This window comes from Camelina sativa, chromosome 11, assembly GCF_000633955.1.
Source record: "Camelina sativa cultivar DH55 chromosome 11, Cs, whole genome shotgun sequence".
NCBI lineage: Eukaryota > Viridiplantae > Streptophyta > Magnoliopsida > Brassicales > Brassicaceae > Camelina > Camelina sativa.
The window spans coordinates 834425-850242 of record NC_025695.1 but is presented as its reverse complement, the minus strand read 5'-3'; the positions used below and the strand labels follow the sequence as shown (position 1 = coordinate 850242).

Genomic DNA, 15818 nt, shown 5'->3' with positions numbered 1-15818 from the left:
ACAGCTTTCAGTGTGAACGGCCTTAGGAAACGATCAATCCTGAGGGAATTTGTAGGCTCCTTGGGAGATGGAGGAACTGCCAATATATATTGAACACATCTATCAAACAATTAGACAATGAATAAGAGATGGAAACATACATAGAGGAGTAGGGGTGGTGATTTACATACCCACACGTTCCTTGGGTCCATCCTCACTAGCCGAAGAGTCAGATCCTGAGAAGTCACGCTTCAGACCAGTCAACCTTGGTGTTGTAGTGGGTGCAGCGCTATTTGTGGCCTGTACTTCAGGAATTTTAATACTCTCAGAGTTCCATCGGCGCCTCTTTGCAGGCTCATTGTTTCCAACAGTTTCTTGATCTACAATGACGTAGAAATAAAGACACATCATCAGATGTTGTTTGAATTTCAACAGAGATGCTTCAAAAGCCAACAGATACAAGAAGTAGCTTTAAACACAAAGATTAAACAACAAGTAAACAGTAGCAATATGCCTCAAACACCAACATCACAAGATTCAATACAGCAAACATATTGATTAATAAACAAATGAATATGAGAAGCCTTACCATTAGCAGGGAGCTTTCTCTTATCAGAAGTCACCAGTGGATGGCTTTTATTTCCAAGGGCTTTCCCTTTCCTAGCATCTATATCAGCACGGCTTTCCCCCTTAGAAAGCATTTCAATTTTCTCACTCTTATCATCAGATGTAATCGGCTCAGTTTGCTTAGTCTCTGGCTCATCCTCCATAGACTCATCACCAGAACTTCTATCTAAATTCAACTTTTCTGAGTCGCCTGCATCGATAATGTTATTTTCTTTGGTCATATCTGTGTTTGCAGCATTGCTGTCATCTCCACCTCCAACAGATATCTTCTGCTCAAGTGGCGCCTCAACATCCATTGGATGCGATTCGCCAACGACATTTGATGGTTCTTGAGACTTACTAACATTTTGGTCTAATTTGACATTATCAGCAATTTTGTTATCCTTTAGTTCTATTTTTTCATTATTTGACACAGAATCAGTAGAAATACAATCAGATTTTACCTCAAACCCTGTAACGGGGATGACCTCAGATACCTGGTTGTACATAGCAGATTTTTCAAGCACAGCCTCTGTTGGTTGAGCCTTATTATCCGCACCACCATCCAAACCACTAGATGGTTCCTTATTATCAGATCTGTGAACAATTTGCTCACTAGGCGCCTCTGCCACAACTGGTGCATGACGTGCAAACACTGAACTATCATCAAGACCAGATATGTCTCCTCTAACATCATCAACTTTTTCATCTTCTTCACTAGCGAATGGCACTGCATTAACCTCTGGTTCTGAAAACACAGGGGGTTGAGTAGTCTCAACCGGAGCTGAAGCTTCAACTGTTGTCTTGATCTCAGTTGGTTCTGGGGTTTTTTCGGCTGTAACTGGAGTAGTCTCAGTGCTGAATGCCGCTGCATCTGGAGCAACAGGAGTGGATTGGTTTCGATCAGGTGTAACGTCGCCGTCGCCTCCAGTAAAAGAAAACATCTGAGCCTCTTGATTGGCTTGTTCAGCAGCAGCAACAGCAGCACTGTTGATTCTCTCAGACTCTTCTTGCTCAACACGAAGAGCTTCATCTAGACGCCTAACCAATTCCTCCTTCAAGCCTCTTGTAGTTAGTCTCCGTCGTTTAAGCTCTTCTTTCAATTCCGTAACCTTCCACTTATCAATTGGTCGGTTGTCCAAGATTGGAAAAGGTGATGACGACATCTTAGCTTATGTGAGCTGATTCTTGAAAAAAAAAAAACAAAAGTCAATAAAAAAATTCGAGAAATTAGATTCACACATCGCAGTGGACAACTCTATCTCTTAAATCCAAAATTAACCAACAAAAAAAAACAAAAACAAAGCTTAAATCTTTAAACAAACCCAATGCAAAAGAGATAAGATGAAGACTTACATAAACCAAATTGGCTTCAAACTTCCTCAGATTTGTGAAACCCTAAATTCGCAGCATAAGAAGAATGACAATTAGAAGAGACTTCGAAACACAAATACAAATAACCAAAACCCACTACGAAAAATTGAAAATTTCCCGACTCAAATGAATAGATTTCTCAATTTCTCTTATAAAACAAGAAAAACAAAAGATAAAACGCAAACCTTTTCGAAAAAGCGAAATCGAGAGGCAATGGAACGGAGAGAGAGTGACCTTTTTGTGATGAAATCTAACAGAGATTGTAAGATAGAGCGGACATTGGGGAAATTACAATCCCGTCATCAAATTTTTTTATTTTTTTGGGAATTTGGAAAAAGAGGAGGCGAATTCTAGGGTTCTTGTTCGTCGGGTGTTTTGATAATGAGAAAAAACTCGAAGACCTGCTGAAGCAAAGGGGCTTGTATGATAAATACCACCTTTGTCTTATGAATTGTCGAAACTACCCTTACTACTCTCAAGTTCAAGTACTCTTTTTTAATACTGCGTCGTTTTAACGCTAAACGCGATTTTTTTTTTTTTTTTTTTGTTTGGTTTATTATACTCTCNAGTTCCGAGTCCCGAGTCGTCTTCTTCTCACCGTCGTGTCGTAAGATTCTTCACTCGTATCGTTTCGGCGTTTCCTTCACGAGAAGAGCTACGGCGATAATGCTGCGGAAGTATGTTTTCCTGTACCCTAGACAAACTATCTTAAAATCTGCGATTATTTGTTAGATTCTCTTGTTCGTTCCATCAAATTTCGCGGTAGCTTCTAGGGTCTGATTTTGGTTTGATTTCTCTAAATTCGAAGAGCTATTTGTGAATTTGACTGGCTTGATTTTGTTTTTCCGTATCTGATCGAATGTGATTGTGATGTTTTGTTTAGGTCTGTTCTCGAGCTGGCTTCGCGTTTGTCAACTAAGAGGTATCCGAGCAATTTGGTAGCTCAGGTCAGTATGGTGATATTCTTAGTTGTTTACCATCTTTTTGTGAGTATTCTCTTGATGTGAATTTTGTTTTGCATCAGAGGTTTCATTTGACTTCTTTGAGAAATGCATCTACTTCTGGTAAAAACGGACTCCCTGGAGCTAAACCCGTTGGGAAACCAGATGCCTCAAAAGTTGATCCTCCAAAAGTGACTCCTCCTTTGGGGAAACCGGATAACCCTAAAGGTAATTCTTCTAAAGTGGTTATCGGAGGTGTTGTTGCAGTCGTTGGTGCTTCTCTTGTAGCGTATCAGACTGGCTATTTGGATCAGTATCTAGTGAAAGAACAGCATAAATTAAGTGAGCGAATCCACTCTGATGCCGTTACTGAAAAACTTGATGACGCTCATCTTTTTAATGTACCTTCCGGTGTTGAAGATTCTTCTGAAAAGGATGGTGAAGTTGAACCGCAACCTCAAGTTACTCCTCATTCTGAAGCTTCTGGGGGAATGCAGGTTGACGTAGAAGTGCAACCTGAGTCTGATCTATCACCTGAACGTTTTACATATATTTCTTCTAACCAAGAGGAAACAACGCCTCAAGAAAGTGTCATCGATAGAGCAGAGACAAGCTCGCCTACTTCTTCAGATGATAACTCTGTATCTGAAGATTCGACAACTAAGTCTGATATGCCCAAGGCAGAAAGTGTGACGTTGGAAGCGGCACCAAAACCTGGGGACAGTACTGCTGTTAGTGTCCAGTCTAGTTCGGTTCATAGAGAAAGTGAACCAGAATCTGCTTCACCAAAGGATCCTGCCACTGAAGAGGCACCTGAGGTACTATATTTCCTTTAGTTTAACTTGAAAAAGCACTACAGATTAAAAATGCAGAAGATGAATGTCTCAGCATTCCCTTCATGGAATTTTTCTTGGCTCGACTTTTTTCTTCATTGCTTAGAATGCTTGGATGCTGGAAGGGGATAGATCATAAGTCTATGTAAAAAGGATGGTGCTACATCGTTGGAGTTGAAGGCATTCCTTTGTTTTGTGCAACTTCTTATAATCTTGGTAGATATGGGATATTCATATGGACACTATATTAACTGTCCTGAATCACATTCTGATAGACACCAATTTCTTAGAAAGAAGGGATGTAGGGAACTAAAAATAGTTATTAGATACGTACTATTTTCTATGGAGAGCTGGAGGTGTTTATGAAGCTTTAGTTGATACTTGATTTTTCTATGACCTATAAAAGTTACGTAGAATTGATGTGAATTTTCTAACAGGATGTCATTGAGCGGAAAGTACAAATACCAGGTTCTCTCCTTAAGGAATACAATCTAGAAGGCATCGATACTGAAAGCAATGAATCTCCATCATTCGGAGAGCACATAACTAAAGAAACTGAGGTTTTAAACTTGATTTTCTGTATCTGTTTCTTATTTCAGTGCCTTGTATTGATTGATAATTTGCAGAAAATTGTGCCTAATCTGGATAGTTTCGTGAATTAGGCTCTTCCTAACTCTGTCGAGGGGATGAAAGATGGTTACATGACTGAAGATGGAAAGTTGGTACTTGATTTTCTGGCTGCCATTCATGCAGCTGAGAAGCAACAGGCCCATTTAGATGCACAAGTTTTTGCTGAAGAATTACGAGCCTTGAAGGTTGCTTATAAGATGGAATATGTCATATAAGTATTTATCGACTGTAGTATCGTTGCTTTATCTAAGAAGTTTTCACTAATATACTACTGCCAATTGTTTTGGTTGTACTCAGGAGAAGTACGAAAATGAGTTGAGAGACCTTAGGGCGCGTGAGCTAATGCGTATAGAGGAGGCAGCAATATTGGATAAGGTGCTTTTATCTTTCTATTTCTACTTGATTAACTCAGTCCAGGGCACTGCTCATATGCATCAAATAAACATGCCATTGATGTTTACTTTATATATGGGCAACATGATGTGAACTTCTACTGGATTCTCAGTCTTATGTTCCTGGGTAGAGGCATACAACTATATTTAAGTGCCAATGTTGCTTTCAGGAGCTAAAAAGAGAAAGAACAAAAGCAGCAGCTGCCATCAAGGCAATCCAGGAGAGAATGGAAGATAAGCTCAAAACTGAAATTGAACAAAAGGTCTGTACATTGCAAGGAACTGAGAATTAAAGTGTATTGCGACCTGAAAATCATAACCGACCATTTGTATTTACTGCAGGAAACTGAAGCACAGTTGGCTATGAGTAAAGCTGAAGAATTGGCAAAAGCTGAAATGATTTCGGCAATTGCAAAAGAAAAGGCAGCACAGATTGAGAAAATGGCAGAGGCAGATCTTAATGTAAGTAAAGACGAAATGGTGTACTTCATTTCCAACTATCTAATGTTTCCAGCCTCGTGGTATAGAATATTGCACAGACGTTTTAAAATCATAATTAGGAAGAAAGTGTAGGTCCAGATGCACGTTAGTTCTAAACCAAATTGAAATTTGTTACTGCAGTCTGCAGTCTGCAGAAAACATGTCGTCAAGGCAGATAGTCTGAAAGGATTGTTTTGAAACACATTATCCAAGTAGTGAATTCAGTGAACAAAATCTAAGAATTCTATTAAGGAGAAGAAATGCATACAAGTTCTGTGATGGGCATATAGCAAAGATGTTGGAAGAATTTCTATTCCAATGGAATCAGTTATGTTTTGCATACTTTGAAGTACTCAATCCCACATTATAACTTTCCAGCCTACACTCACTTGTGTTACTTATCTCTTTGCAAATAAACAGAATTCCTGAATGTTGTTAAGTCCTGTCTGCACTGTCTTATAATTTCTGTAGATAAAAGCGTTGCATATGGCATTCTATGCGCGATCTGAAGAGGCTCGCCAAAGTCATTCAGTTCACAAGCTTGCACTGGTAAGAATTGAATGTATGATTTTGTCATGGGATCATGTTAATGTCATGAAACTCTGCTTTTCTATACCACCTACTAAGTTTGATATATGAAAAATAATAAAATATAATTTTGCAGGGGGCACTTGTGCTGGATGATACCCTCTCGAAAGGACTGCCAATCCAAAAAGAAATCAATATGCTTCAGACTTATCTTGAAGGGACTCATAAGGATTCAATCCTAGGCTTGGTTTTATCATCTCTCCCAGAAGAAGCACGAACGAATGGAACAGACACAGTGCTACAACTGAATCAGAAGGTGAACCCGTACAGTCAATGGCTATAAAAATTTGTTCCAACTTTTTTTTCTTACTCTCTTCTCGTTATGTTTTCAGTTTGATACTTTGAAAGGAACACTTAGACACTTTAGTCTCATTCCACCTGGTGGCGGAGGAATCTTAGCACATTCTCTAGCTCATATAGCATCTTGGTTAAAGGTATGCTGCTGATTACATTCCACGCTCAGTCGCTCAAAAACGCTGAAGTCTTAAGCGTACTTCTGTGGGATTTTTTTGTTAACCTAAAACAGTTCAAAGAAGTGGATCAAGCTGATGGAGGCATCGAAACTGTAATAAAAAAGGTAGATAATTACTTGGCGGAAGGAAAACTAGCAGAAGCAGCAGCAACACTTGAAGAAGGTGTTAAAGGAAGTAAAGCAGAGGAAATTGTGAGTGACTGGGTGCAACGTGCAAGAAACAGAGCCATTACAGAACAAGCTGTTACTCTTCTCCAATCTTATGCAACCTGTGTTAGCCTCGCTTGAATCCCTCCCAGATCTTCCATTAAGGTACATTGGTCTTCTTCTTCTTTTTTTTCAGTTTTGAAATTACTCAGATTCCTGGAGTTACAATCAATTTGCGGGAAGTAGTACCAACCCCTTTATTTTATTTTGGTCGGAGGAAGAATTACGATTTTATATTCCAATGTTTATGTCTAAATCACAAAGTTTACGAGAGAGATGTTATCTGAGTTAGAATGTTACAGAAGTTTGAATCAAAATAAGATGAATCTCACGAGTAATGACTCTTTATTTTTTCATTGGGATCATAAACTGTTGATCTGGGGATGATTGTTGTTGTTGTGATGTGGCATCAATCATGTGCATCATATAGTATCACTAGGCTTGCGTTGCATTCACCGCCTCCATATTTGATACCGCATTCAGTTTGGGTGAGTTTTCTTTTCCATTTTTCTTGCGGTCCTAAATCCAAATTAAGAATCTAAGAAAGATAACAAACTAAAACCCTATCTTGTGGTCATGCATTTATCTTTTTTTTAAAAATCCATTTAGCACATATAATTGGTACCTTGTCCTGTCCACATGTAATAAAGTTTGAACTCTGAAAAAATACCTTCTACAAACTTTGATTTGTACATTAGTGATTCTGCATGAAAAAATCTCGTAAATAAAATAGGTGAAAATTTTCAAGTTAACTCGTAAAAAATACGAGTTTGAGCATAATTCAAAGGGACCTAAACTTAGCATAACTTTGATATTGAGAAAAATGTACAAAAACAATCTTGGAATACTCATTCCAATAATGCAATATTAAATCTTAGCGGCTGCGGGAAACTTCTTCTCGTCGGTCTCTTATTAGAATGTTTAAACCTGTTATTATATGTACCGAACGTTGAAGGTCTTTGCTCGACAACTCCAAAACATTATAAAATTTTGTCAGCTAACTTACCACTAATTTATTCGATCGAATGGAGTCACCTTCATATATATATATATATATATATATAAAATATAGCTACAATAAAAATATTTGTCAACTAACTTACCACTAATTATTCGAGTGGAGTCCCCTTCGTATGCTTATAAATATAAAATTTACATTTAAAATTTTATTTAAACCAGTTTATGAAAAGTTTGAAATGTTGATAATTTTATGTATATGTTTTGAATTATCACGTAAATTATCAATACATGAAAATAATATATAGAGACTATATTGCACCAGCTGACACAGCGAACCTTAAATATGAAACAGCTAAGTTTGATAAGTGAGGTGGCACAACTCCTCCAATTAGGAGACAGCCTCACACGCGTATTCCAATCAGTGCCCGTCAGATATCGGCCACGTATACATTTGAACGCTCGAGATCTCTTCTCCCAAACGTGTGAAGCTGTCTCGCCGTACGTAAAGTAGTGTGACTAACCTCCAGGATGGTTCTTCTAACCTTTAATTCTTTGCTAAGAATTTGATCATTGTTCCTGATTAGTTTAATAATCAACCGACTAATATTATTGTTTAGATAAATTGGTGTGAATTCGTTAATACATGCATGGCTCTCTCACCTTCTTTGTGACTTCCTTGTGAAACACAAGATTCTAAATAAAAATATCTAAAGTTATTATTATTCCACATATAACGTAATTGTATTCACATGGATTCCCTACAAAGCTTACCTTCGTATATATGCTAAGCTAACCAATTTTTTTTTTCAAGAATTGGTTACAAATACTTGAAAATGATTTTAAAACATTAGCCCTTTAGTTCCAAACTTTTTCTATCATATACTACTTTCGTTTCTTACCTAACCACAAGGTCTTTTGGCATATATATTGCTTACAGCCTAAGTTCTTAAAGACCTCCTTTTCTATATTTTTATAAAGTGAGCCAAATGTAGTTTTGTGTCAATTGTAAACACAACAACATACTTTTGCTTTCGTACCAATACAATAATATACCCAAAAGTCATTATTTTATTAAAATATCAAATTAAGGCCTCTATATAAGTCGAGACAACCTACTAACAACTCATTGCAAACTGAAACCAAAACAAATATCTACACAAAACGCAATAGCACATCTTGAGAGACAGAGAAAAGAAACACCCATTATTATCAATCTTTCTTTATCTGATAATTTCTTGATATAAAGAAGACACAAGTCAAAGAACAAATTTAAGAAAGATGGGAGTTGGAGGAACATTAGAGTATATATCAGAGCTAATAGGAAACGGAGGAAGCCATAGCTATGGCAAGAGGAAGAAGAAGAAGCAGTTTCAGACTGTAGAGCTCAAAGTTAGAATGGATTGTGATGGTTGTGTCCTCAAAGTCAAAAACTCTCTTTCTTCTCTGAAAGGTAACGAACTTCTTTCTAATCAAAATTCTCGTCCGGATTTGTGTTGTTCCATATGAGATGATATCATTTGATATTACGTACGCTTTTGTATTTGATGTTAATAACATCATGTTATGATATCATTTGATGTTTAAAACAAGGCTGAAATGTACCATCGTTGATCTTTTCCAAATTTTCGTTTTCGTCTATCCCATCCTAAAATTCTCGTTTGCTCAACCTCAATTAAAACGTATATATATATAAATAATACATGAACGCATATATAACATTCAAAGACTCAAAGTGTAACGTACATGATCTTTTCAGGAGTGAAAACAGTGGAGATAAACAAGAAGCAACAGAAGGTGACAGTGAGTGGCTATGCGGATGCGAGCAAGGTGCTGAAGAAGGCTAAAGGGACGGGGAAGAAAGCCGAGATATGGCCGTACGTACCGTACAACTTGGTGGCTCAGCCGTACATAGCTCAGGCTTACGACAAGAAAGCACCGCCTGGTTACGTCAGAAAGGTGGACCCAAACGTTAACACCGGAACGATGGCCGTTTACTACGATGATCCTTCTTATACTGCCATGTTCAGTGATGATAATCCTAATGCTTGCTCTATTATGTAATTTGTTTAGTTAGATAATAAATAAAGGAATTAATAACCTATGCGGATAATGTATATGTTTAATAAGGGGTTATAAATTTTGGTGTTTGTTGTCTTTTAGTACATGATTTTTGTCTTCTTTTGCATGTGCTTTTTGTTGGTGTTACAACAAGTGAATGTTTATTAATGTTAAAAAAATGCCTAAACAATTGGAGAGCATAAGAATCATTGTTTACTATCCTTGGAATGCATAATGGAAACAAGTTCAATTTTTCTAAGATAGCCACGAAGTTACAAAACAATAACAAAGATGGATTATTGTCCGCTTTGTAGTTTTGAGGTCCGAAAATTTAAATTCTCACTTTGCATGAAAGTGATTGAAGAGTAAGAACTTAAGATCTCTTTTTACTCATTTAAATCATCAGTTCAATCGATCGGATCACGGACTTTTTTGTAGGGGTCGGTCACCAATACCTTAAGTATGAGGCTTTTGCTTTTGGTTTAGGTCTTTTTTGTTAGTTTTTTGGGACCCCAAAATTCTAACTCTTTTCACCAACTCTTTTTAGCTGTTACATAAATTAAAGGGGAAACATCTAAACAATGAATAGTAAAGATCACATAATGCTTAAATAAATGTGTATCACTACACAACATACACGGGTCATATAATCTATACAACATACCATTCTTTGAAGGACTTGCACAACAAATAATTCTTACTCTTCAGATGTAAACAGAGTACATCAACCTTCAAGAACCGCTCTGTATATCAGTTTCTGCACTTTCCTGAAAAAAATACAAAATGAAGATTTGTCTTATGTGTTTTCTACATATTGACAAGGCAAGAACCCAAGTTTTACACTTTGTTGGCCTTGAGATTCATGAGTTGTTGTGAGGGGACCAAAATACAAAGATAATGACACCGATGAACAATCACATTGTGCAACTTTATTCCAAATTCTGTACATCTTAGTGACACAAACTACATCACTTACCTAGACTGAATCTAACCTAACAAACGCTTATACACCTATGCAAGTACATAATCTTCCGAGGTCATAACTCAACATAGAAAAGAAAAAAAAATAGATTTGTGTAGAGGAGATATGTCTTGTTCTTCTTCAACAGCAAGCTAGTCATTGGGTTCAGTTGAAATTATCAATGTTTTAGATCATAGAAATTATAATCAATGCCATATTTTCATCTGAGGATGGTCAAAAGGAATCACCTGGTGATATACATCATATACATAGTTGTTTTTTCTCCTTAACCAAAAGAAGTTGGGATTGACTTCATCTTGTATTACTTCCTGGGTAGATCTCAACAAAGTTTATATCATAGAGCAAAGTTGCATTTCCAGGTATGTTACAGTCACCTGCATAAACCCAACACATAGTTGAGATCCAAATATCTTTTCTTACCATTGATGTGAGCATGGGAAGAAGAAGATTACATATGCAAAGTAAAAATGTTACAAGGAATATAGTTGGAAGTACCGGAAAAGCATCCTGCAGGCTCTGGTCCGTAAGCTAACTGAGGTGGAATCTGAAGTTTACGCTTTCCACCTGCAAAATTATAACCGCACCAATGTGTCTTCAGCCTAATAAAAGACACTAAACGAAGGAAACAACAGTACTTGCCTACTCGCATAGGTGGCACTCCTTCTCCTCCAAGAATACCCTGGTCTAGACCCCTAATAACCTGATCATGTTTAGACAAAAAGAGTTAGAAACCGCTGTTTTGCAATCCTAAAGTTTGAAACTTTTCTTCTAGATAGATCTTAGTATTCCAATTCAGATCAAAACTTTCTTCATCTAAATAAAAGGTGCATTGTCTCCATTAAACAATCAACAGAATCACCAAATCCTTATCAGTATATTCAAACTAACATTGGACATTGTTGTACCTTGCCGACCCCAATTCGCATAGTAAGTGGTCTTGCACGCTTATAGCTACTGTCAAACAACGTCCCATCTGCAAACCTCGCCGTGTAATGGATCTGCGCAACTCCAAATTCTCAAACTTTTAAATCAGAAAGTTCACAGCTTTTAAGTATGTTATCAAAGCACAATCAACTCCAAAGTGATGAAATTTTTGGAACCCTAAACAGAGCAAATCGATTCAATAAGAGAGAGATGGATAGATTACATTGACCATTACACCACGAGGGGCTTCATCACCAAACCCAACATCGAGATCGCAGAATCCAAGTCCCGATTTTGCGTAGCTGTATTCGCAGAGAGGATCTCCAACAGTGGCGTAGTACTCAATCCTCGTGGCGTCTGCGTCCAGAGGCGTTAGAGAGAGAATCGAAGCAGCTAAGAACCCTAAACCCATTCCGAAAACGCGTTTCTTTACGGAAAGTTTCGGCTCGCAGTCAGTGGAAGAAGAACAGAGACACGAGGAAGACGAGGAAGAAGAAGAAGAAGAGAAGATGGTGGGTCGGAGAACTGAGCGTGTATAGAGAGATTGTGTAAGTGTTAAAGTAGAAATCGCCATTGTTTGGTTTGAGTCGTCTTCTTCTTCTTCCTTATCTGAGTGAAGCCAGAGCGTTTGGTCTGAGTCTTTTGAGAGATACAACGGCCCCAAAAACAAAACCAACAACACTGGATATGATTGTGGGTCCCACTCGTATATTTTCTATTTTTTCAAAAGCAAAAAAAAAAATGGAAAAAAGGAAAAAAAAGATAATATAAAAACAGGGTCCAAATAGTGTAGAACTTATTCTTATTCACATTGAGTCATTGACATTTTACTTGTCTAGCTAAACAAACAATTTACACTGCTTTCCGTATTAACTATTAAGAGTGGTTAGTTAGACTCATAAACCAATAAATAAATAAAAATTCAATAGGATTAGATTTTTCTATGTTGGATGTTTGGTCAAGTCCTTTGACATGATTGTATTTAAGCATCAAAATTAAACCCAAATTCTTTCACGAGTTAACTCCTCATCTGCAGTATGAGAATTAAAGCCACCACGGTTTTGCATTCAATATATGTTATATGTATATAGGACGACATATAAAAGTCTACCACCACGATTGTATTTGGTTTCGGATAACATTTTTCATAATTTAATTTCCACTAGTATATACTTTACTGTATTTTTACGTCTCATCTTACGGGGTTCCCAAACGCAGTTGATCCATATCCTTTTGCACCAACTTTTGAACTTTCGGAGCCAATCGGCGGCCCACAAGATAGAGGGAACCTGAATCGAATCATTTTGATGGCCATACCTATTGGTTTATCACTGAAGTATGAAACCGATCGAGTATTGGTGTGATCCGTTCATCTGACTATGTCAGTGCGACAATAGCTCGATATTCATGGTCCACCATAACCACCACCATGATAATATACACCATCATCATCAATCATCAATATGAATATTCCTTTTAGATAGAGATACACATGTATGCATATCGTGTGGATGGTCTATGTAAGTGATGTGTGTATAGGTTATATATGTAGTTCATTAGTACTATTTAGTAGTGACTTAAGTGTAAATAACTGGTCCATGGACAGAAAAAAAATATATCAAAATGATTTGAACTTTTGTAACACATGAACAAGCAAAGGATATCTTCATCAAAAGTCTCATGATTTTGTTTTACGACCATCAAATATCATTGTGAAAAAAAGAAGAGTTATTTATTTTTTTTTTTTCTTTTACGAGTGTTATCCCCTATATAATAAAACAGAAGTACTTTATCAAAAAAAAAAAAAATAGAAATACACAACATTATTTTGTAGACTATATAATTTTAATAAGTTGGTTACAAATAGGTTATACATTAATGATAGATTAATTAGTTACAAATATATTATACCAAAAATCTTAAAGAGAATATTCTAAAAAATCATATCATCTAACTTACCATATTAATTTCTTTTATTAAATTATTCATCAAATAAATTTTTTTGATATCTAACTTAACATATTAATTTGTTAACTATCATTATACTTCACCTTTTATTTTTATATATGAGTCTATTTTGTAAAACAAATAAATTATCATATTATTTATTATAATTAAAAATAGTTTTATTTCTGGATATACCATAAGTTGAATTTTAAAAACAAATATAAATTATTCAATCTATAAAATATTCAAGCTTTAGTAATATTATTCTTTAAATATAAAATCAATTGAATAATTTTACTGAGTAACATGTCAAAATTTGAATATTTAAATTCAAATTTACAAAATTATGTCTTATAATGACATTCAAGTCATGATGTAGAATATACATTGTTAAAATAACTTCACATATATAACTTAATACAACATATTAAAATTTTATTTTAAAATATAAAATATACAAAATTTCGTATAATATAATTATCTAGAATCATTAACAATATAAAACTTACAAAATAAGTGTCTTTTTTCAAGCCATCATATTTAGCATATGATTTTATTGCATAATGTTTTATCCAAAAAAAACTTTTAAAAACAATCACATAAATTATATTTTATATAAAAATTATAATATAAATAAAATGAATTTCAACTCGTGTTCTAGCACGAGTCTTAATCTAGTTATAAAATACATACATTAGCAAATAACATTATTGAAAATCCCTCTAACACAAGATGATAATTTCATTGTTGTTAGAGACTAGAGAAAGAGATATATAAATGAAGCTGAATATTCTATTACGATTACTATTAGTTCACAAGAAGAACAAAGAGGCGAAAAGAACTTTGTAGACGCATCACATACTATTATTCATCACTGTTGGTTATCTGCATAATGTATATTCCCTTTTTCGTTCTGTCTCTTTTACTTGGAACTTTTCAAATTTCAAATATGTTTGTGTGGTAAAATGAGAGTCGAGTCAATAAAAATTTGAATTAAATATCATAATAAGAGCATGACTTAATGCAGATGATGCGAAACAAGACACGAAGAAAGACTAGCTAAAAGCACATGGGAGAACAGTAATTTATCAAATTTCAAATCACCACAACAATAATAAAAAGGTATAATTATATATACTATGGTCCCAAAACTATATTCCAGAATCCGGCGGCCGTGGAAGATTCCCCAAATTTCGCCACCATTCACTCCAATATTAAATTGGCGAAATAGTTAAGAACTTTCAATTTCATATTTGCAAATAATTGTTGTCATAAACATATGACTAAAAGGTACTATATAGTATATTATAAGAAAATATACAAACAAAATCTTATTTAAATGAGATCTAACCAACATGTAGTGAAAAACTAAAAATATACAAACAACAAGCATAGATTAGTTAAGTATTAATTAATAAACCCTACAATTAAAAGTGATTATACTAAAATAGAAAATAAATGAGCAACTTCATCATCCTACTATATGTGCTATGTTTAATTTGTTGAATAATAATCTTGTCAAGAGATTAGCTATAATTTCGGGAAATAGTGTATTTTTATGTTCTTTGGTCGGAAGATGAACATAACCAAGTACCGTCATTATTATGATCATGATCGGAACCACCGTAACTTGCATTATCACCGGTGGTTATGTTCCCATTAGCCGCTGCCGCTGCCGTGTGAGGATTAGCAGATGGACTCTGCATCATACCATTGATACCAAGACCAAACTGGTCGTGATCATTGCTTCTAGGGTTTGAAATATGCGCTTGGAGAAGGGCCTGTAGATTCATATTCTCGAAACCGTTGTTAGGGTTTTGAAATTGCTGAATCTGTGATCCTGATAAGAGTGGAGACGTTGGCATGAGCTTTTGAGCGAAAGGTCGTAACAAGAGATTGTTGTTATTGTAAGAGTTTGGCGAAGAAGAAGACAAGCCGAGGAAAGTGTTGAGGCGCGTGGTGTTCACGACGGAGTTGTTGTTGAATAGCGGCGGAGCTGGGATTCCGGTAAACTCTTGAACCATCGCTCGGAAGTTTGACGTGTCCGTCGTTAGAACCGTGGTTGGTGCTCTTCTTGATGCTCGTGATCTTTTCTTTGTTTTCTTGGTAACTCCTATGTTGTTATGGGGAGGGAGTGATGACGTGGCGGAGAAGGTTCGGAGGTCCGGTTGGGATATAGGGTTGGTTTGTTGGTTTACGGGTAAGAACGTGTTGTTGTTGTTGAAGTAGTTTGGTGATATTAGAGAGTTGTTGTTGTTATGGTCGAAATGGAGGAGGTTGAGGTAGTTTTGTTGCGGCGGAGGTAGAGATGACACGTGGTGGTCGAAGAAGGCGGAGATGGATTGATCGGCGGCGCGTGAATCGTACTCCTCTTCTCCTCCTCCGCCACCGCCACTTGAAGATTGCATGCTACTACTATTACCGGACTCCATCTCGTAACCGGAA

At 36.1% G+C, this 15818-nt stretch overlaps 5 protein-coding genes across 5 annotated transcripts in view; 2 read left to right on the top strand and 3 right to left on the bottom strand.

Moving 5' to 3' along the window:
• LOC104720899 (pollen-specific leucine-rich repeat extensin-like protein 1) overlaps window positions 1-2362 on the bottom strand; it is a 3603-nt gene extending 1241 nt beyond the window's left edge. The window contains exons 1-4 of the mRNA XM_010438796.1: window positions 2145-2362; window positions 1942-1983; window positions 569-1772; window positions 171-359 (exon numbers count right to left, since the gene is read on the bottom strand). Of these exons, the coding sequence (XP_010437098.1) occupies window positions 171-359; window positions 569-1751 (1372 nt within the window). The 5' untranslated portion in view covers window positions 1752-1772; window positions 1942-1983; window positions 2145-2362. The remainder of the gene's footprint in view (window positions 1-170; window positions 360-568; window positions 1773-1941; window positions 1984-2144) is intronic.
• On the top strand, window positions 2529-6854 carry LOC104720898 (MICOS complex subunit MIC60). The gene is made up of 12 exons (XM_010438795.2): window positions 2529-2636; window positions 2843-2906; window positions 2984-3718; window positions 4171-4293; window positions 4396-4548; window positions 4661-4738; window positions 4926-5018; window positions 5098-5217; window positions 5707-5784; window positions 5900-6079; window positions 6156-6257; window positions 6350-6854. Exons 1-12 carry the CDS (start codon window positions 2626-2628, stop codon window positions 6581-6583), a joined length of 1971 nt encoding a protein of 656 aa, XP_010437097.1. The 5' UTR covers window positions 2529-2625; the 3' UTR covers window positions 6584-6854.
• On the top strand, window positions 8602-9610 carry LOC104720897 (heavy metal-associated isoprenylated plant protein 22-like). Its single transcript, XM_010438794.2, has 2 exons — window positions 8602-8912; window positions 9219-9610. Exons 1-2 carry the CDS (start codon window positions 8741-8743, stop codon window positions 9521-9523), a joined length of 477 nt encoding a protein of 158 aa, XP_010437096.1. The 5' UTR covers window positions 8602-8740; the 3' UTR covers window positions 9524-9610.
• LOC104720896 (photosynthetic NDH subunit of lumenal location 4, chloroplastic) lies at window positions 10076-12096 on the bottom strand. The gene is made up of 6 exons (XM_010438793.2): window positions 11650-12096; window positions 11408-11500; window positions 11142-11202; window positions 10998-11066; window positions 10730-10876; window positions 10076-10287 (listed from the first exon to the last, which is right to left on the bottom strand). Exons 1-5 carry the CDS (start codon window positions 11998-12000, stop codon window positions 10794-10796), a joined length of 657 nt encoding a protein of 218 aa, XP_010437095.1. The 5' UTR covers window positions 12001-12096; the 3' UTR covers window positions 10076-10287; window positions 10730-10793.
• LOC104720895 (VQ motif-containing protein 22-like) lies at window positions 14654-15812 on the bottom strand. The gene has a single exon (XM_010438791.2). The coding sequence runs from the start codon at window positions 15803-15805 to the stop codon at window positions 14930-14932; it is 876 nt and encodes a 291-aa protein (XP_010437093.1). The 5' UTR covers window positions 15806-15812; the 3' UTR covers window positions 14654-14929.

Coding starts and splice junctions, on each gene's coding strand:
- LOC104720895 (XM_010438791.2), bottom strand. CDS start 15,805: ATGGAGTCCGGTAATAGTAGTAGCATGCAATCTTCAAGTGGCGGTGGC.
- LOC104720898 (XM_010438795.2), top strand. Junction 4,549..4,660: donor AAGAATTACGAGCCTTGAAG/GTTGCTTATAAG, acceptor GGTTGTACTCAG/GAGAAGTACGAAAATGAGTT. Junction 5,019..5,097: donor AAACTGAAATTGAACAAAAG/GTCTGTACATTG, acceptor TATTTACTGCAG/GAAACTGAAGCACAGTTGGC.
- LOC104720896 (XM_010438793.2), bottom strand. CDS start 12,000: ATGGCGATTTCTACTTTAACACTTACACAATCTCTCTATACACGCTCA. Junction 11,203..11,407: donor TGCGAATTGGGGTCGGCAAG/GTACAACAATGT, acceptor AAACATGATCAG/GTTATTAGGGGTCTAGACCA. Junction 10,877..10,997: donor GCCTGCAGGATGCTTTTCCG/GTACTTCCAACT, acceptor GGGTTTATGCAG/GTGACTGTAACATACCTGGA.
- LOC104720897 (XM_010438794.2), top strand. CDS start 8,741: ATGGGAGTTGGAGGAACATTAGAGTATATATCAGAGCTAATAGGAAAC. Junction 8,913..9,218: donor CTCTCTTTCTTCTCTGAAAG/GTAACGAACTTC, acceptor TGATCTTTTCAG/GAGTGAAAACAGTGGAGATA.